Source organism: Drosophila pseudoobscura, chromosome 4 (assembly GCF_009870125.1).
Source record: "Drosophila pseudoobscura strain MV-25-SWS-2005 chromosome 4, UCI_Dpse_MV25, whole genome shotgun sequence".
In the NCBI taxonomy this organism is placed as follows: Eukaryota; Metazoa; Arthropoda; class Insecta; order Diptera; family Drosophilidae; genus Drosophila; species Drosophila pseudoobscura.
The window spans coordinates 10,453,485-10,474,232 of NC_046681.1; the positions used below are offsets into that span (position 1 = coordinate 10,453,485).

General features: G+C 45.9%; 6 protein-coding genes across 6 annotated transcripts in view; 2 read left to right on the forward strand and 4 right to left on the reverse strand.

Moving 5' to 3' along the window:
- The window catches only part of Dus1 (Dihydrouridine synthase 1), a 29,260-nt gene extending 14,591 nt beyond the window's left edge, over positions 1 to 14,669 (reverse strand). Inside the window, exon 1 of the mRNA XM_015180059.2 lies at positions 14,543 to 14,669. The gene's annotated coding sequence lies outside the window, so the exon portion shown is untranslated. The remainder of the gene's footprint in view (positions 1 to 14,542) is intronic.
- LOC4818016 (uncharacterized) lies at positions 2,717 to 9,364 on the reverse strand. The gene has a single exon (XM_001357427.4). It carries the CDS (start codon positions 8,230 to 8,232, stop codon positions 5,227 to 5,229), a length of 3,006 nt encoding a protein of 1,001 aa, XP_001357463.3. The 5' UTR covers positions 8,233 to 9,364; the 3' UTR covers positions 2,717 to 5,226.
- Positions 11,978 to 14,546, forward strand: LOC4818114 (uncharacterized). The gene is made up of 3 exons (XM_001357426.4): positions 11,978 to 12,302; positions 12,454 to 13,593; positions 13,660 to 14,546. Exons 1-3 carry the CDS (start codon positions 12,105 to 12,107, stop codon positions 14,320 to 14,322), a joined length of 2,001 nt encoding a protein of 666 aa, XP_001357462.3. The 5' UTR covers positions 11,978 to 12,104; the 3' UTR covers positions 14,323 to 14,546.
- A 539-nt stretch (positions 14,670 to 15,208) lies between the features above and the next one.
- Positions 15,209 to 17,241, reverse strand: mbm (mushroom body miniature). Its single transcript, XM_001357425.4, has 2 exons — positions 15,961 to 17,241; positions 15,209 to 15,896 (listed from the first exon to the last, which is right to left on the reverse strand). The coding sequence occupies exons 1-2, from the start codon at positions 17,146 to 17,148 to the stop codon at positions 15,339 to 15,341; spliced, it is 1,746 nt and encodes a 581-aa protein (XP_001357461.4). The 5' UTR covers positions 17,149 to 17,241; the 3' UTR covers positions 15,209 to 15,338.
- Positions 17,242 to 17,247: 6 nt separating this feature from the next.
- Positions 17,248 to 18,167, forward strand: LOC4817843 (uncharacterized). Its single transcript, XM_001357424.4, has one exon. The coding sequence runs from the start codon at positions 17,353 to 17,355 to the stop codon at positions 18,031 to 18,033; it is 681 nt and encodes a 226-aa protein (XP_001357460.4). The 5' UTR covers positions 17,248 to 17,352; the 3' UTR covers positions 18,034 to 18,167.
- On the reverse strand, positions 18,069 to 20,693 carry LOC4817855 (uncharacterized). The gene is made up of 4 exons (XM_001357423.4): positions 20,160 to 20,693; positions 19,906 to 20,067; positions 18,636 to 19,841; positions 18,069 to 18,568 (listed from the first exon to the last, which is right to left on the reverse strand). Exons 1-4 carry the CDS (start codon positions 20,311 to 20,313, stop codon positions 18,264 to 18,266), a joined length of 1,827 nt encoding a protein of 608 aa, XP_001357459.4. The 5' UTR covers positions 20,314 to 20,693; the 3' UTR covers positions 18,069 to 18,263.
- Positions 20,694 to 20,748: the final 55 nt, after the last annotated feature.

A 20,748-nucleotide genomic window follows, 5' to 3' on the forward strand; every position in this document is an offset into this window, starting at 1 on the left:
CTTCAAAGGCCTTCTTATCGCTAAATTCCTTCTGAAAGTTATCCAGAAAACATGTTTTCCAAGCTGCTTAAAACAGCTCCTGGAATATTATTATACATTTTTCAGTACCAAGAATACGTTATATTTATAGAATTCTCCCAGTAATCTGAATAATGATGGTGCGAAAGCCACTTAACCTCTTATTTAAAGCCTCTTAAGTGTTTTTACTTCTCCGAAATTCTCCGAAAACGTTTTTATTTTCAGCAATTGAAGGTTTTCTGGGATGCTTGATGCCATAGCCTACAAAATGTATGTTGGAACCCTTTCAATCTGTTCTACTTTACAGAAATTTGTCCTTAGAAATATAACTTTCTTTCTAGAAATAAAGTATACGCATGCTATTCGAACCTAAAGCTAAAACTTGTATAGAAATCCAGTCGAAAATATATGGTCTAAAAAATAATTGAAAGAGTAGAAAAACTTTCTTATAAACAGGGAAACTTTTCGAACTCCTGGAAAATGATTTACTTTTTTGTGTGGAATTTTCGCCGTTGCATGTCAAAGGCATATTGAAGCAAAGAGAGAAAATGTTTTTTAATTGATGCACAGAAATAACAACTACTACCAGTGGTAAAAACCAACATGAAACCCAACAACAAGTGGTCATGACAACATCGGCAAATGCATTTTTGTGTTGCCATAGTGGGAGCACGAGCGAACGGAACAAACGCCCCAAAAAGGAACAGAATACTCCCACTCAAATGGAGATCCCCAGGAGCTTGTGTCTCCATAAACAATATCCAGGCGGGCGGAAAAGAATCGAAATGAAAACTCGAGGGCGTTGCCTGGATCCCAGGACCCCTGTTCTGGTTCTGTTCGTGGGGTGGGGCGTTGCATGTACATGACACGAACATGCAATTAAAGTGGAATATTTTTATAGCCATATAACACATACAGATACCAGGAATATATCCAATATATGTACATGAATATATTTTACTTTAATTTTTGCTGAAAGTAAAGGAAAAAGAAAAACCATACAGGAGGTAACTCTTTCAGTTCCAAGGACTTCAGAGTTCAGAGAGCATTCGCATGGACAGCTCTCCCATGGCTATGGGTCTCCTGAAGTGTGGCTGGATGACCACAGGGCAGACAGCTGTCGGTTGGGCCGGACGTATGGCTAAAGGCAGAAAGAGCAGCGCTCTACAGAAAGGCACAGCCAAAAGAAAATCCGAGAAAAAAGCCTTTTCGTTGCTTTTTCCTCAGAGGAAAGTAATCCAGAGGTGAGAGCAGGCAGGAGATACATTTGTAGTTTTGTTTGTTTCAAAGTGAAATTCATTTGCTCTACTTCGAAGTGCACATTTTAAAGGAAAGTTTAAAGGAAAATTAAAAGTATTGTCAAGAATGTGGAATATCCTATTAAAGGATGTGTTTTAATGCCTATACAGCATAAGCAACATAGGAAATAAATGCATGAATGAAGGAGTATAATGGATGTACATATGTATGTACCTCAACTTTAAAGAATAGTCACCATAGCCTCAACCATCTACAGCATACACACGCCTATAAGAATACTCTTTTCACTGTCGGATACACATAATGAACCCTGGAAGAATGTGCGAGTACGAGTCGAGTATCTGTTAGTGCGTGTGTCTACTGGTGGCAGGTGTAGCTCCAAATGTTAATGCCAAGTGCCATCAAATTAAACATTTTCCCTACACACCATGCACACAAACACCAAGCACCACCAAGCACTCTTCTTACGCACACACATGGAAAATGTAGCATACATCAGAGAGAGGAAACAGCTCCCTCAAAAGTATGCAGCATGTTTTTTGTCGTTCTACGGAAATGAGCAGAAGAAAAGGCGGGGAAAAGTGGGGGGAAAATGCAAAGGAAAACCCAAAGAAGGAAAATGTATGTTGCTCCAGCTGTCAGTGCAGTGAAGTCTGCATTGAAAATCCATTTATAGTTGTTGCATTATGTTATTTTCAGTCATTTAGCAGGCGTCTCTCTGTCTGTCTGGCTGTCTCTCTGCATGTCTGAATACCACTGCAAAAGTGCATGTCAAACGAAGGCTCAATGACACTGTCTTTCAAGCTCTTTTCCTCTAGCCTTTCCCTATAACTTTGTTTCGGTTTCTCCCCATCTCATTCCCAATACAAAAATAGCTTTTGTTTATGTCAACCACATTTGTACTTGGATTCCACTTGATTTTCTTTCTGGGGCTTTCAGACCATCGCATTAATAATGAATTAATTAAGTGTCCATTTATTTGTTGGCCTCATTTCGCATGTGACAGTCTGACCGGTTTAATTATTTAGCCAGAAGTAACAGTGTGGCCGAAATTTAAAAAAGAGTGGGGGCGACAATTCATAAAGGAAAAAGAAAGAACTGAATTATTTAAAGCAGACAAATGTTTTGGGGAAAGTTTTAAGGGAAACAGGGTTTGCTAGAAAACTTTCGAGGAAAGCGCTTTGTGATGACTGTACTTAGGATTGGCAGAAATGTCTCTTCGGTAAAGGGGCAGGCAGACGGCTGTAAAAGACTATGCCCGAGAGTGCAAAAACAAAATACATTTTAAATGATGAGCGACTATATTAGCACTACAATTTTAATGTATAACTGTTCTTAAAGACTAAACGTTTTTTTTACAAATATATGCGGAAATATTGAAAGATTTAATACGAGTAGTGAAGAAAACATTTGATAAGGAACGACTTTAATAGTCTAGAATCTGTATTTTAACTTAAATATTTTGTGTAACTATAATGTTTTACAATAAACAAAACACTTTGAATGCAATTTTACAACGAAAACATTTTCGAATAGTCTATTTAAATTCAAAGATTGTGGATTACTTCCATGTGAGTAAGGAGCAAAACCCAAACTAAACCAAAAATAAAAGCGCATTTCCTTTATCCTCTTTCTTTTTTCTTTAAAGTTAAAAAGTTTTTGGTAAACTTTTGGAGAATCACAATAGAAGTTTTCTTTCGAACAAAAGTTTACAGCATATCTGCTCTGAGTTGGTTCTACTTTAAGAGCATAGAAATTGAATTTAACCAAAAGATTGTTTAGGAATTGAATGATGAATGAATTTTGCTAATGTGCATTGGATTGTAATCAAGTAAATTGAATGCAAATGAAATGTGAGGCACATGTGCCAAAAGAAGTGAATGGTAGAGCAAGTTAATGATCTTAAAAAAAATGTCTCAACTGTTTTCTCAAATTTATAAACTTAATAATGATTCCATGGTACTTTTTGTGGTGTATAGCCCCCCAAAAGTACAAACTTAAAGACTTAAAAGTCACTCAATTAAAAAAAAACTATTTACAATTCAAAATCTGAATGATGAAGGGTAAGAAAATTGATTTGGAATGACTGTTAAGCAGACAGAAAGAAGGAGAAAGGGAAAAGAAACTAATCACACTCTGAGTGAAGCTAACTGCCACACCGGCCACACCTTGAACGTCGAACACCTCCTCTGCAGCCATTTCCTGTACTCAATTCTCGCGCTAACAAACCAGCCATCCATCCATCCATCCGTCTCACATCACATCACACCATGCCGCACCATTACTCGTGCCACATCACATCCCACACACACACACACACTTACCTCCCAGAGTGTGTGTTAGCCAGTTAAAAATGGACTTTCCATTTGGCTTTCTGCCTCGACTGTCAGTTTCAATAACATGAGAGCCGACACGGAGGACTGTCTGGAAATAGGAGGACCAGACGGAGTCCTCCTGATGTGCGTCCTCGTTATGGCAAGCACTAGTCAAAGCAAACCCTGATATCTATCCAACCATTCGTTAAACTTTTGCCCTGAATGACAGCTGAAGGAATAGAAACAGGAGTGCTCAATCTCCGCGATTCAATCTCACATTTGACGCATTTCCTTGCTGTACTTCTATCTGTTTTTTTCGACTTGTATTTCATTAATTATTCAGTTTTTTCAGCATATTTAATGGGGCGCTCTCGCCCCCTCTCTCTGTCTGTGAGTCAGTCATCAAAATTAGGTTTAGAGGAATGATGGAAAGGGCATGGGGCAACCTTCTACCTCGTACTCGAACTCGTGCTCGTATCTGTTGTATCTCTCGGGTCTATTGTCGAGTTTTGTCACTGCATTTGAATTTAAATCGAATGAAAACATTTGCGTAACAATTTGGCAACATGCAGCAGCATCAGCATCAGCAGTCTGCTTCCCTTGGGGCGAGGCATGCCCCGAATGGTGGAATGGTTTTGCCTCTCCGTTGTACGGATGATGCCAGGATATACGAGTGGATATACAGATACAGATACTCGCGTACTCGTATACGTACATCCGTACAATACGTAATCACCCCAACGCCTTTGCTTATAAATTTTGTGGAAAATTAAAATCAATATCAGTGGGGAGCTGCTGGCTGCTCCCCTCTTGTGACCTGCCCGCTCACAACAGACGACACGACCCCTTGGCTGCATTTGCAGCACATGCTGTTGCATATTTTATAAATTCAACTGCAAAGTCATTCAATGAAGACAAAGGATAAGCGAACATTGTTAGGGATAGACATGTAGTAAGTAGGTGCTACAGAGTGGGGATAATGCTGTTAGTGACAAACGATGTGGCAGCACTGCTCAAACGGAAATCCAAGGGAAAACAACCTTTGATTTTAGGCAACACGGACACAGGATTGTCCAAAGGAGGTTAGGAACGTCCTAACTTCAATAAGGAATAACCATCCTTAGTGGAGAATAAAACAAAGAAATTAAAACCAAAAGAAGACACAGCCCAACGCAAAATTCCAAGGTGAAATTCCATTCAAGAGTAAACCACGTTTCCATAGCTTCCTCACAAACTAAAATTATTTTCGATTAGCGCTCGAGGTGCCGGGCCAGGACTTCTAATAATTTAGATATGCATTCAATAAACTCAAACAAAGAATATGCCAAGAGCCTCAACATCCTATGCAAAAAAGGTAATTAAGTTTCGGGCCATGAAACCACATCGCATCCACTGGCAATTTCCTGCCACTCCGCCGATGGGGGAGGCCTTAATTGATTTCAATTGGTTATGACTTTGGATACTTATTTGCAGATTAATTGATTTCCTGGATCCACCGAAAGCCAAGGGGACGTCGACTATGGCTATGACTATGACTATGACTATCATCTAAAGGACTTAACAGAAACCATTCGAGGAACTGTTTAACACCACAGCACACTCCTTTATCATTTGGGTGCCCCCTGCATCTCATTTAAGTGCTGCTAGAGTTGGAGCTGATGCTTTGGAGCGAACTATTGGACGATGTCTTCCTGAGGGTCTCGCCTGCCAGGCTGCATAGGTTCTGGACGAGCACCGAGGATGAGGACATCGACGAACGGTTGGCGAGTGGGGACGAACATTTGGCCGGATTGGAATTAGAGCTGAGTGCTAGACTGCTGTGTGGGTGGTGCCGCAGCGGTTGCGGCGATGTCGGATTGGAGAGGCCGGATTCATGGATGGGCGACAGTGTGGGCGATCGAGTGCGCATGAAATGCTTCCTCCGTTGCCTTCGATAGACGTTCCCCAGGCTATGGGGCATCTGTCGACTGTTGGGTGTCAAGTGTTGCTGCTGCTGCTGATGTTGCGGCGGCGGATGATGATGATTACTGCTGACAAATCCGAGGGACTCGGCAAGTTCTGCCAACTCCTGACTGGCCTGCGGCATCTTGCGTCGCGTGGGCGGCGGCAATGCCGGTGGCAGGGTGAGTGTATAGGTTGTCACACTATCATCTCGGATCACGGATGTCGGCAACAGCATTAGCTCCTTCTTGGAGCCACTGGAGGGACTGCTGGTGCTCACCGATTCGCTGCTGCTTTCTGCGGAGCTCCGACTCGGAGAACTGCCGGGTGGCGTTGTTGTTGGCGTCGTGGAGGCGACGTAGCCACGTCCTGCCGCCTGCAGTTGCAACGGACGTATCTGATTCTGTTTGATGGTGCCCCCGCCATGATGCTGATGATGCTCCTTGGCCGCCACGCCGTGGGCTCCTCCTCCATGATGGCGACATCGGGGCCTTCTATAGCGTCCCAGGAGGCGCAGCATGTGCCGCAATCGAGAGCTGCGCGGCGGCGTCGTTGTCGTTGTCTTCACAGGCAGTTCCACCTCCGGATGATCCATGCCCCCATTCAGAGTTCGTATAAATTGTATTGGCAGCTCTTGGGCATTCAGCTTGGCCGCCGCTTCAGCATTCTCGCGCTCTCTGAAGGTCAGAGCCGCCAGGAGATCATTGGGTACATCGGGACTGTCCGGGACACTGGCACAGCAGTTCCATTTCCTGCGCCAGCGCTGATGTTTGGAGATGTTCCCTGCCGCCCCATTAGCCGATGCGGAGGAAACACCTGCTTGACTGGACAGAGTCCTCGTGCTGCTGCTTCCCCCCGCACTGCTGGGTGCGCCTGCTGCTGCTCCTTCACGTCTCAGGCGAAAGGTGCAGAGTGTGCACTGTTCCGTGTACTGCAGATACGTGGCTGGACGCTGGGGTCGCAGCTCTCCAGAGATCAGTGAGCCCTTGGCCACACTCACGCGACGCTGCAGGGAGCTGGCCGCAAAACTGGAGCAACAATGGAAGCTGCTCAGAGAGTCCTGCAGAGGAGGATGGTGACTGGTGGCGCTGGTCCGCTCCTCCAGCAGGGAGCAGAGGTAGATGGCCTGCCGCGACTGATGGAACTCCCTGGAGCTGGCACAGCAATGCATCCGCATCGATTGCTCCGTTTGTCCCGCGCAGAGAGCCGCCTCCTGTTGCTGCTGCTGGTTGGGATGTGGCGCCTTGGAGAAACAGTAGAGCTGCTGACCACCTGGCATCGTTTTGGACGGATTGTGGGGCTCTGGGAGGGTTGCTGAGAAGTGAACTGTTCCATTTTTGCCCACTCCCACGGCTGTACCCTGCTCCAGCAGCTGTTTGGCTTTGGCTTCCTGCGCCTGACGATGATTCCTGATGTACTCGTAGGTCGTGAGCCCCAAAAACGAGATGTAGATGTGGAAAAAGCACAGGTGGAGAAGTAATCCTGCACTCACGGCTGCCAAGAGTCCCAGGACTCCCAGGAGCAGCAGGAATATAGTTTCATTCACGCCTATTCCCCCAACTACGGGTGTGATGGTCTGATTCGTGGTCATATTGATGCCTGGCTGGGATGTGGCAGTTGCCTCAATCAAAGCCGTGAAATTCTCCAAGAGTGTGGGCAAGGTGGAAATGGTGGAAATGGTAATGTTCTCCATTTGCTCATCCATCTGTTGGGGTTCTTCGTCGTCGGGTGGCTGCTCCAGCAGCATCATGGTCCCATTACCAAGGCTTAGAGTGAGATTTATGTAGTCCCCGGGCTCCATTTGGTGTCCGGCATCCGGATCGCTGGTGGAACGACACCAGTAGAAGCTCAGCCACTCCGGTTGGATGTAGTAGAAGGCGATTTGGGCAATCACCGCGGCCACAATCACCAGTGTGGCCACCACCGCACTGACGACGCACATCAGGAAGGCCACATAGTTCCTCGATCCGATGCAATGATTCAACCACTTGCAGTGATGGTCGAACTTTCCCACACACTTGTTGCACACCGAACAGTGCTTGGTGCGGCTCGAGGAGGTGCGTATGTTGCACAAATGACACCGTCCGTTCTCAATCACGTGTCCGTGCTTGGTGCGATCAAACTCCGGGACAATGCGATCGTTGCGATGCACTCGCCGCAGCTCCTTGTCCGCCGGATCCGTCAGCAGGGCCGTCAAATGTGAGGCAATGTGCACGAGATACAGCCCAGTGATGAGCCCATATAGCGGACCCTGTAGCGGTGCATGAAATGCTGGGATCAACACCCAATAGCTGGCCAAACCGAAGAGCAGCAGGACCAACCATCCAAACAGTTGCAACGGATGCAATGGCAACTGCAGTCCATGGAGGCGTCTACCACGTCGATGCTGCACGTCCGCAATGTTATTCTGGTAGCTAACCAGCTGGGACAATCGGCACAGGGAGTACCCTCTATTGCTCGTATGGGTTTGGGCACTGTTTGCTTTGGGCGGCTGGTGGTGGGGCACCTCCACAGATTGTGGCCCAACTGAGTGTACGGGCGGATCTCTGGCAGACGATTGCTTCAGTGCTTCCCCGTTGCTGGCTTCCGCGAGGCTGGCAGTACTGATGGTTATTATGTGATCCTCCGTCCTAACACCGTTTGCTCCACCGATTGAACCTCCTAGCGCCGGTCCAATGTTTCCCGTCGCTTTGGACATTTTGTTGATGGCACCCACGTTGATGATGATGAGTATGAAAATGATGAATGGATGATGAATAGGGATCGTCGGCAATGGAACATTACAGTTGGATGCACTTGGCCACGCCCACAACGATTGGTGCAGACCCAAAAACTGTTATTTTTTTTGTAGAATTGGTCGTTTTTTTTCAGTGTCCGTTAATTTATGGAATCCTTTTTTTCCGCAGAATCCGTTGTTCAAAATCTGCTTTTGTTGTTTTTAATATTCTACTTTTTTTGGTTTGCTCTTCGTTGTTCCTATCTCTCTTTCTAGCAGAGTCCGTTGTTTTATTTCTCTTTCTCTCAGAGTCCGTTGTTGTTGTCCGCTGTTGCTATCTTTCTTCCACTCAGTGACGGCTGTTTCTCTCTCTTTCTCAGACTCCGTTGTTTGTGCTTTCCCTTTTGTTCTGATGTTTCTTCAAATTATGCTTCACTTGTTGTTGTTTTCGTCAAACGGTTATTGTTGTTTTTTTTGCCGACTCTCTGTTGTTTTTGTATTTTTTTGTTATTGGAAATTGTGAATGGATGGCGCCCTTAACGGTGCATACGTGAGCGTATTTAGCGGGTTGTGAGTTGTGGGAGGGGGGGGTGGTGGTTACACAGGGAGCAGTGGTTTGTCGCCACCCCCGTTTGTACGGGACTCCTGCTCTATGATTTCTTTCGGCCCTTTTCGCTTTTGCGTTTTGCTATTTGTTTGGCTCCCACTCACACACACACAATCGCGCGCGCACATATAGAAACACACACACACCCACGGACACTGTCGCACGCACACACGCAAAAACGGGTGCCGCGCGTCACACAACAACAGCGTTCTTTCCGTTTATACCGTTCAACGGAACGTCTACAGAGATGCAGTGGAGCCGCTACAAAGAACCGACTTCGGCAATGGACGCGAGACAATTGAGCGCCAGCAACGCCAAAGCTTGAGCGAAAGTCTCGCTCTCTCTTCTCTCGCCGCCAGCTTTCACAATTGAAAGCGGCTTCTCTGTTAAAACGGGGGGGTAGCAGCCCAGGGAAAATTACTTAAAGGTAGGGCATTATCAGAGATATCTCTTTATCGATGAGGACACAAAAAGGGCCAGCAGTGAACGCTAAGAGGATTTATTCGCATGATTTTTATGTATGAACGTTTTTGAAATTATCCAAAGTTGTTCTCTGGTGCATACATAACATTAAATTATAACATTATTGTTTCCAACAATCGTTCAATGATCTGAAACAATTCAAGAATTTTTTCATAGCACTGCAATTTGAATTTTGAAACGTTTTAGACCAATATTTTCTAATAATTCGTAATTAATTCGTAACACCTTTCATGAGACTACCTAGAAATATCTCACCTTTTATTAATGCACCCTGGTTGTTAGTAGCCAACAGAGGAGCGTAAGCCAAAGAGAGCAACAGCAAACGCCATCCCAGCTACAGCTGTCCGAAGTTTTGCCGGTAGCCGTATTCGGTTTTCGGCTAAAAAAGTTACAAGGGAAGAGATGGGGAATAGTTGTCCCAGCGCTCACTGGGTGGGTGGGGCGTGTTGGTGTGGGGGTGGCTCGGAATGGTGATGCTTTGTGGCCTTTTTTGAGGGGATGGTGCGTAGAGATATGAGCGTGATCTCTTTAAAGTTATGTTTTCTGATGTTATTTAAATCGTTACAGAATAGCAGACATCTACCTAACTTTTCATCACCATTTAGGCCCCATAGCTATGGGAAACACCGTGGCTTCTTCTAAGGGCTTAATTTTCAAAGAAGATTATACGGCATTAAATCTTCCTAGGATGTAGAGTACACTGTGAAGTACCAATTAATGGCGATTTGTATACATTTAGGTTTCAAATATCAATACCCCCGATAATCTCATCGACAATCATCCTGCGTGGGTGGCAGGTGCACTTCCTGACCTTGGGGATGAAAGACCCTGCTCAAATCGGAATACTTGTAATTATTAGCTCGTTAAGCCCCATGCTCACGCTCTCATCTCTAGCAGCTCTTATCGTTACAGGAAGCCACTATTATATAACGGTAAATGGGACACCGACAGGCCCACTAGAGATTGGCACGCACCTTTCGGTATGTCTTTTAGATTTTTCTGGGTTTTTTTTTGTTTTGTTTTTGGGATGCCACCGCAGCATCATTTTTTATTTATGGCATCGACGGTTCGCGTGAGAGTTTGCCATGTGGGGGGAAATGTCAGTGGCCAGGAGCCAGGGTGTTAGATGAAATGGAAAGCACACTCGAGAGCGTATTTGGAGCACGTGCTTGGAGCAAGCAAGTACTACGTTTTCAGCACTTGGTGTGATTTTATTTACATGAGCGAAAGAGAAAGGCAATATATGTATGTTAGTGCAAGCGAAACAAAAAGAAGACAAAAGTTTAAAGAACTATTCAAGGTATATTCAAGAGGAGGGAAGGTTATACACCAAAGATTTTCGCTGTACAAATTTCGCATAAGTGAACAGAATGCTACAGATTCGCTACGAATGACCCAAAAGATACCACTCGCCACGAGTGGGTCTACAGTTTTGATTATTTATTGTTCGAAAATTTCCAAAAAGAAATATCAGCTGTTTTTATCAACTGAAAGACGGATGTAACATCCTAGTGGGACCCCTATCATACGCGAGTGTGAAGGTCCTCTCATGAAACTGCGGTATTGAACAGGTTTCGGTTGCCTGAAAAGGACTTGTCTTCCGCATCGACATACCTTATATTTAATTTTACTTTGTTTATGGCAATGCAGACATACTGACGCCTGTTTGCCTGACCGATTGGGTAAATATTTATGCCTGGGATGCCAAACAATCTGATGGGATGCCCAGAATGCAGGAAACGAGGTCACCCCCAACTGAGAGACAGAGACGGAAACCGAATCACGGATTTATATAAGCCGCAGACAGACAGATGGTGTAAGTATTGGCGTCTTTGTGCTCTTTGGAGCGCAACTAATAATGGGTCTCGGATTTTTACGGCCATCGTAAAATCGAAATACAAATTACCAAAACAAATAGAGAAATTATACAATAATTTGTGGGGGTGCGTGTATTAATGGAATGATTTAGTTTGTTGATTTTGCATATGATAAGTCGAGGGAATTAATGGGAAACGAAATATATAATATTTGCCATATCCTCCGCCATATTTAACATTGAATCCGGTTCAGTAGCACACAATTTATGAACAAAATTGAATGGAATTTTTTTTGTGAATAAATTGAATTTTCTATAGTTTCCGGTTCACAGTTATTGCCTCTTGGCAACGATAAACAAACAGGACAAAGACGAACCCCCCACACTGCACTGTCGCTCTCGTCAAGCTCTCTCTGCCGCTCTGCCTCTCTCTGTACCCACAAAGGTAGCTGTAACAAGAAAAGCTTTGATAAGCAGGAGACCCGACCCCGACCCTAACCACTTCCATTGAACAGTAAAATAAGAGGCAAACAAGCAAAGAACACCACGAGGCACAGGAACAACAACAACAACAGTAGCAAACATCAAGAAAAGAAGGCTAGCTTTTGGATGTGGGGAATCTGGGGATACCCTTGAACGGCATTGCTGGTTCAACCGCTCCCATTCTTCGGCAAGACTAAATTCCAGTCGTTTGTGGTATGTTCAGTGTGTGCGACCCCATTGATCATGGATTTTGTATATCAATACGTTACAAATTTTAAATCCCCCAAAACGATAGTAGGCAATTCTTTTAAATTTAAAAGTTTCAAAATTTCAGTACAGTAATTTTAAAACTCCATTCGAAAATAAGTATCCTTCGTACACACAAAACACATATAAAATAAATGTTACTAGCAGAAAAATAGTATTGAGGAAAAACGCGGAAACGGAACCAAAACGCGCGGCATCATGATCGATATACTGTCTATGCCGCGCCGCAACAATGTGTCGGGCAATGCGGCACTTCTCAAGATGATCAGCAATAAGACTGGTCTGCCGATTAACAGTCTGCCGGGATGGGAGCTAATTCCTCTCAACTCTAAGCTACCGATGCTTAAGTGTCCCGGTAATCAAGTGATATTTTCCAAAAACAAAATTGGGCAATCGGTGAGTGGAAGATTTGTGCAACGAATCAACAGCATTGCCAGGGATTCCTGCTTGAGGGATAGTCCTCTATGGCACAAGGGCAACATTCCTAGATTAAACTACTTTTTTACCCTTCCCTTCATATTTATTTAATTTTCGGTTTATTTGACAGTTCAAAAGCGCCAAACAGGAGTTTGATGCATCGGTGACTGGGGCGGCTATTCCTGAATACAATCCCTTGCATGATGCGAATCTGAGGACCTTCTACTCGAACGAACGTAATCTGAAGCGTTTGAGAGAGAACGGCGAGATCACCCAAACGAATGATGTGATTTGCAATCTGAAGGACTTCAACCATCATCGCCAGGAGCTGCACAAGTCCCAGCTGTACTATGTTCTGCAAGCCTACAAGCGTCGCGAGGCAGAGCAACATGATCGCCTGCTGATAGCCAATGCCGAGGCGATCACCAAGCGCGATCACCTCAATCTGGCGGGCCGTCATCAGTGCTACGAGGAGGTGGTGGCCAGGAAGATGCGCCTGGACATGGAGAAGCACGAGCGCATGGTGCATCTGAACAACCTTACGATGGAGAAGATGAAACGATTGGAGAACCTGACCTCTATGCAGACAATGCTCTTGGAGCATCGCAAGTTGCTGACAAATATGAGAGTTCAGGCTCACATCAGCCTATGCCACGATCTGCAGAGGAAGTACCTTATCAGACAGAAGAAACTGTTCCAATTCAAGAAGGATCGCTTCAACAAGAACATGCGTCTGCTGCAGAAGCAGCGAATGATGAAAAACAACGAGGGACAGATACAGTCTTGGCAGAAGCGTCTCGACGAGCGTATTGCCAATCAGCAACGCCTCCACTTTCTGCTCATGGAAGTTGAGTTAGAACGTGGGATGTTCATTGAGCGGCACAAGGCCAAATACGAGTTGAAATGGAAGCATATCCAGGATCAGATCAGGGAGCGCACCCGCCAGACGATGCTGAAGCGTCAGCCAAAGCGCCGCAAGCGCAAGAAGCCCAAGCGCGAGAAGCCATCGTTCTGTGAGGAGTACCAGACAACCTTTGATGGCCTGTTGGACAGCGAACTCTGCTATGCCCTCAATGCGGCCATTGCCATGGAGGGTCATTCGCCGCTGACCTTTGCCCCAGACGATCCCATCTACAAGGCGGCCCAGTACATACTCAACCATATACTGAAGGGCTTCATTGAAGATCTCAGCGACGATGAGTGCGCGCTAAAAGTATTAGTTTCACGCATTCGCGAATTCCTCTGCGATGCCAAGAAATATGTGAACTATGTAAGTTTTTAAGGATTCTCCAGGCAGAGCTTGACAGACCATGATATGAAATCTCCTTACTTACAGAAAGCTTTGCAAATCATTAACTTTGCCAGGGATCATCACAATGCCATAGACTTTGGGTCAGCGGCGGCAAAGTCCGGCACTCCGCAAAAGAACCCCCGTGCATCGCACGTTTCCTTCTGCGGTGTGGCCAGCACCATTGGCGTGGGCAGCTACGAGATTCATCCGTTCGTGGATGTACGTCCTTGTTCGGAGCGTCGGCCCACGCCGGCTGGATCCCTGGCCTCGCTGGTGGTCAGCCAGATTGGCGAGCAGATGATCCAAGACAAGGTCCGTTTGCCGCACATGAATCGCAACGAGATTGTCTTCATCGAACACTATCTGGTGAAGTTTAAGCGCGAGCTGCTGGTCGGCCTAGACAAGACGGTCTTTTCGGCCATTCAGTGTCACTTTGAGAACCGAACGATGGATATAAGGGAGGAGCTGCTCGAGCTGGATCGCGACTATCTGTACGAACAAATAGCCCGCGGCATTCTCAGCCATGCCGCCAATCCACTCAACTACCTGTCGATAATCAAGCTGGCCGTTAGCGTCATGGCCAGTGAGGTCATCTGGGATCTGCAGCAGACCATGCTCAAGCCAGGCCTAGATCCCCGTGGCCTCAACCATCCTTGCGGCTGCGGCACAGAGCGGGAGCGTGAGCAATTCGCCCTTTGCACGACGTAGAAGTGCACCTCCATAGTGCCACCGCCATAGTTCTATGTTTTTGGTAAAACTAATCTTCATAAATTGTCTGTGTTTGGTTGATATTGAAAGACTTTCTACACGAACCGCTTACCGCGTGAAACGGCAGAGACGAAGGGTACAGTACACCATATTCTTATGTATTGGTCAATTGGATATGCCTTGTTTAAATTTTATGTGATATATTATATGAAACACTCACCTTATCTCACCGATCTAACTGTCTAATCTAATATAAGTTGTGCACTAAACAAAATAAAAACTAAATTTTAGAAAACATGGCATGCAACAGCTGGCACAGGTGTATCGATAAGATATACCGTCCGACCCTCAGATATATACCATCTCATGCTAAAAATATACCGTAAATATACTGACAAATTCAAGTTCTATATTCCTCGATTTGTATATTCCGTGGAATATTAATAGCTATATAGAACATTTAGCCATGCCATCATAATTTTATGCGATTGAATCAGTTTTCTACTTTACTGGCTTAATTTAAACAGTTGCTTTTATCGGTTCAATTTTGACCTCATAAAATACCGAAACTTATTAAAAATACCAGAAAGGGTCACTCTGTGGCCCACAAACGAAAATCAGCTGACTGGCATTTGAATGCTCCCGCAACTGTGTATGGAATGGGGCTCATTGTTTCTACCGATTCATACCATACCCGATTCAAAGACAGAGAAAAGGAGAGCCTTAACCGATTTGAATAGAGCAAAAGGAGGCGAAATCAGAACCAGATGGAACCTTGGGAAAGGTGATAAAAAGATAAAGGAGGACCCAGTACCCAGCTGTAAAAAGATATTCAACTTAATCCCACAGGAATGTTATGGAGACTTTTAGAACAGGAATGCACTGATTTTTTGATATATAAATGCATCATTGCTTGTTTTTTTTTACATGTTTAAAGCACGGTGGTTCCCCCAAATTCATTTATACAACATATTTTAAAAACTACTTCCAACATATGTTATGTACTATTGTAACTCTTATTGTTGTTTAGGAAAGCTAAAGGGCGCCGCATATGGATACATCATGGAGTTGTAAGGTGAGCCGGCAGCCAACAGGGGAAATGGAAACGCTTGCGGTGGTAGATTTGCGGCAGGATTTGTCTGCTTTGAATTCCGCTTTCGCTTTTGCTTAGCCACGGGTGCTGGCTCATCGCTAGATGGTTCGGAATCTTCGCTATCGCTGCTTGCCTCCTCCTCATCGTCGTCGTCTTCGTCATCATCATCATCGTCGTCGTCGGCGGCAGTCTTCAGTTTCATTCTCTTTTGTGGCGTTTTCTTGGGCTTCTTGGGAGCCTTTTTCTCCTTCTTCGACTTGGCAGGCGTAGAGGAAGCCGGGGCGGATGACATTGCTGGCACCGCACCAGCGGGAAAGGCAAAACGTTGCTCCACATTAAATACGGCCACCTGCTGCATGGTGTACTCCAAATATGCCTGCAGAGCAATGTTCAGATTCGGTGGCTTTGGACAGTTCTTGAGGCTATGATACTGAGCCGAGCAATTACGGCAGATCATCTGGCACTCGAAGGAGGTGTGGCCCTGTTTCAAATGAACATGCAAACAAAATTAGAATTTTCCCCTTAGGTATACCAAAAGTACTTGCCTTCTTGTCGCAAATTGCACAGCCATTGTCGGCTTTTTGCTTGCTTTTACTTTTGTTGGCCTTGGGTTGCTCATCCTCGTCCTTTTCTTCGTCCACCTCGCTGCTCTCCTCATCCTCATCGGGTATGGTGTAGTGTCGCTTTTGAGAGCCAAGGCAGATGACATCCTCTTCGGATAGAGTTTTCTTCAGTTTCTTGGAAGTCTTTCCACTCGATTCCTTCCCTTTAGCTGCCGTTTTGCTTTTAGCTGCCGGCTTACTATCCTCACTGTCAGAGTCAGAATCCTCGGAAGATGAGGATGACGAAGACGACACTGGAGCCTTTGCAGCTGTGGCCTCCGTCTTCGTTTTCACAGCTGGAGCTTTGACCACTTCACCAGCCTCAACGCTTTCATCAGAACTGCTCGAAGAGCTCTCGTCGCTACTCTCTTTTGGCTTTTTGGCAGGGTGCGGTTGCGGCTGCGGCTGCGGTGCGGGTTTTACAACTGGCGAGTGCGTGTCTTTCTTTTCCTTCTTGATTTTGAAGTTGACAGGTGGCTCCGTGGGTTTTACTTCAATGGCAGGCTGCTTCTGTTCTACAGGTGCTTCTAAAACTAACGGAATATAATTCATGGTAGCGTCAGGTAGTTGTGGTACTTCTAAGCCGCCTAACACTGGTGGCTGTGCTTCGGGTTGTTGTGCTATTCCCATAGGCTCGTAGTTAAACACAGTGTTGGGAGTGGGCTCCATTGGGGCACCCCAATTATCGTTACGACCACCTCTTTGTTGCGGATCTCTGCGATTGTCATCTCTTGGTCCACGAGACCTGCGAGATCTACGACTACCGCGCCAGCCGTCGCCACCTCCACCGCCGCCGCCTCTACGTAATCCATTGTCTTGGCCTTGGTGTTGATGATCTCGGAATTTGGAAAACGACTCCGACTGGTTGCCACCGCCACGGCCACCGCCACCACCACCACCACCGCCACCACCACCGCCACCGCCACCACCCCGTCTACGTTCTTGATTCACATTGTTTTGGTGTCCGTTTGATAGTCCATCAGAGGGCCCGCCGTTCTGCCTGTTAAAATTTGGATTATTGGCACCGCCTCGGCCGCCACGGCCACCACGGCCACCACGGCTGCGCATCTCTTGGTTCTGTGGGCCTCCGGAGTAGAAATGGTATTTGTCATGAACTTGGCCGTTTTGCATCCTATAAAAGTGCCGAATTCAAGAAATATTCGTTTACCACCGCCGGCGCACGTGTTGTGCTGCTTGGAGATGGTCGATGCTAACTAACTATCGATACACTTTGCTATCGAAATTCCGAGTACAGCTTCGTCCATCCCTACCATTGTTTTGTGGAATAAACACGTTCAAAATACGAACCCAACCCAACCAACCCAACGCCCAACAATGGGAAAACCTGGCCATAAAGAGATGCTACAGAATCGCACCAAATCTTGGGGCAAACAGAAGTTCAAGCCCGCTCCTTTTTCACGCAACAGGGCACCGGCACCCATTCCTGATCCCGAGGAGGCAGCCCAGCCATGGCAACACGTGAAGAATGATCTTATAGAAGATGCTGCGGAGGCGGGCAACGCTGGGCGCCTCGATGCGGACAGTGAGAAAGCGAAGGAGTTCCGAAAGCAACGGGAGCAGAACCACCGGCGAAACATAATCGAAGCTAAGCGTAATGAGATAACCACGTGGGAATCCTTCGAAGATGAGCCCACTCCATCCAAAGGAAAGCAGGGGAAGAATAAGAAAGAGCCCGGGAGGTCGACATTTGCAGAGTGCGATGTGTCCAAAGGGGAGCTTCCAACGAACGCCGAAAACTTTACGTTTAAGGAACGCGATTTCTATCGAAGAAAAGTGACGCTCGGCGTTTCCATGGCCAATCGGAAACCCAACTTAAATTGGGCCATTCAAGATCTAAGCAGATATGGTGTGAAGGCACCACCACAGCAGGCGAGAGGAGCGGGACATAATGTGAAGGGATCAAAGCAAAAGAAAGGAATGGTGACAAAGCCAAAGAAAGAGTTGACGGATGCCAGGAAGAACAACCCGTTCCAAAAGAAGAGCATTGAATATTAGTCGTTGGGGTGGGTAAGGGAACAAAATCAGAAATGTATACACAACATTACTACACGATTTATGTAAATCTTAGACATAGTGGTACAAATACAAGTGGAATAGGTCTGCAAAAATAATAAATAAACTAAACAGAATGAGACTCCATGTACTCCATACTCCAAAGAGGCGGTTTCCATAGAGAGAGGAAGTGGAGGAGATTGATGCTTGATTGATTTGAGGCTTCTGGATTTTCAGCCATTTGCATTGGCCAGCTTGGCAATTAGCTGGTTGAATTTGCTGTTGGCTGTGACTGCCTTTTTGGAGTTGCGCGCCTGCTCGGGGACATGCTGCAGAAAGTAGATGACCATAAATTCGAGTGTTTGATTGGCTTCCTTGGGGTACATCATGTTGAAGGTATAATAGTAGCAGATCAATTGGGCAATTATGTCGGGCAGATCGCCATCATTGGCGCTAAATTGGGCCATTATTTGGCCCTCAATGTAGACCATGGCCTCACTCTGCAATTCCACACCATTGTCTGTTGTGATAGGCGAATCTAAAATAGAGTTAGTCGATTTAGTCGTTTGATTTAATGATCGGTTAATGGCTGAATGGCTACTCACTGACTAGAGCCACCCATGGGGCATTTGTGGGATTCATTTGCTGCAGCACATCTTTGGGATAGGGACCTTTGTCCAGCTGCTTGAATATGTAATCGGGATCCTCATTGAAATGGTAGGCCAGGCCGCGCAACAAATTGGCATTGCTCTCCTCCAGGGCACTGATCTTCTTGTTCTTTGATGTCTTAAAGAACCTGAATATGCGCTCCTTTTCGCCAGTCAAACGTTTCTCCAGCACACGGGGATCGATTGACATGAGCAGCTCAAAGTGCTGGTACAGTAGTTCTTTGTTAAAGATATACGGCCAATTATTTTTAATGGACGTAATGTCGGGAATCTTTTCGTTGTTGTTAAAGAACGCGCGCTGCAGCGGGAAGCATTCCTTCATATACTCGGTAATGGTGGCTGGCTCGACAGTGGTGCTGCCGCGGTAGCTTGAGATGAGCAGCTCTTTCTTCTCCTCCAGATCCCGATTGGCTGCCAGGTCCTTGGGCTTGGCATCGCCATTGGCCGCTGAGGTAGCGCCCACACTGGACTTGCGCTTCTTGCTGCTGATGTGTATCTCAAAGTTTCCCGAGTTGCTGGAGCCGCTGGTTCGCTTCTGCGGCCTGTTCAGGGCATTGTTGCGGTTTATCATTTTCGATATGAGAGACTGGGGCGTGGTGGCTATCAGTTGACCTTCGCGATCCTTTTCCAGCAACGAATCTGGGTACTTTTCGGCCGCCTGCTGGGCCACTTGTCGGAACACCCGTATGGGTATATGAACAGAGCACTCCCGCAATGCATCCACAAGGATATTGCCAAACGTATTCAGGCGCTTGCCCAGGCTGTGCTTTCCTCGCAGCAATTTCATTATATCATTGGGTACCTTGTTCCAAGGTATCGAAAATTCTTTAAACAGCCCCGACGTCTTTGAATTGCTGGGCGTAACGCTGGCCAGGGACAGAGTCTCGTCATTGGAGACGGTCGAGTCATTGGCATTCGATACAATACTGTTGTGGGCATAGAAACTGGGATCCACCGAGCTGCCAGCACGCTCCGATCGGCTCAGTGGCGAGGGCGGAGGCAGAATTACATATTCATCCGTTTCGGCCAGCAGCATTAGCAGAATCTTCTCCTTGGCTGCAAACAAGAGGACCTCATCCTCGCAGATCTCGCAGCCATTGCTCTCCAGGACAATGGTGTTGCCGGCTAGGCCATACTTGTGGGCTAATAAATGCACGTTAATTATTTAATTAATTTAATATAAATTTAAGAACTGTTTATTACTTACCCTTATCTATCACATCCTTCCTCGTGGGCAAGGACATGAACGTCTTCTTGGTCTTCCGATCGGCACTGCATATGGTAATCAATACTTTCTCAGTGGACACCTCGGCCTTTGATTTCTCCACCTTTTCCACTTTTTCAGCCACCATATTGGAATGTGTTGATTCTACATTGAAAGTAAACAGGAAATTAGCTATTGTGGACACATCCATTAGCGATTAAGCATCTTCGGACACCGAGCGAGCTGTGGGTACGCACCAGAGCCAGTTTTAGTTTCTGATTTTTTTGCTCCTCCTGTTTGTACACCATTTTCGTTTGTTGCCTTTGCGACCGCCGGGGCCGGCGGCTGGCTTGGTGCTTGTGGCTTCATATCGTTCGCAGTGTGTTGGGACCCTACTGTAGCTGCGTCCATGGCTTTTATTTTGGATAATTCAATTCGGAAGCCCCCTTTCTTTCTCCTCTGTATTTTGTTGCACCGTGAAATAAAAATGAAGCAGTGTAGGGATGTAAAAAATACATTGATGTTTGTGTGCTGCAGTTCAACGCTGAACTAGTTCAATGGACCTGAACTACAGTTTTCGTTTGCGTTCTTGATTCAGTGCCACGGTTCGCTTAACTGGCAGTACAATCTTGACTGATCTTCTAAATACTAGTATTTGCACTTGAGTTGAGTAACATTTTGCCTAAGTTTATGGTCGTATTCAAATCATTAAACAAATCATCAAATGCACTACAGTTTGAGCCACGGAACTGGTTCTTCGAACTGGCGTATACAAAACAAAATTCGATAGCGCGTCAGTGCTGGGCAATGAAACAGAACGCTCCAGCTCAGCTCTGATTTTATCGG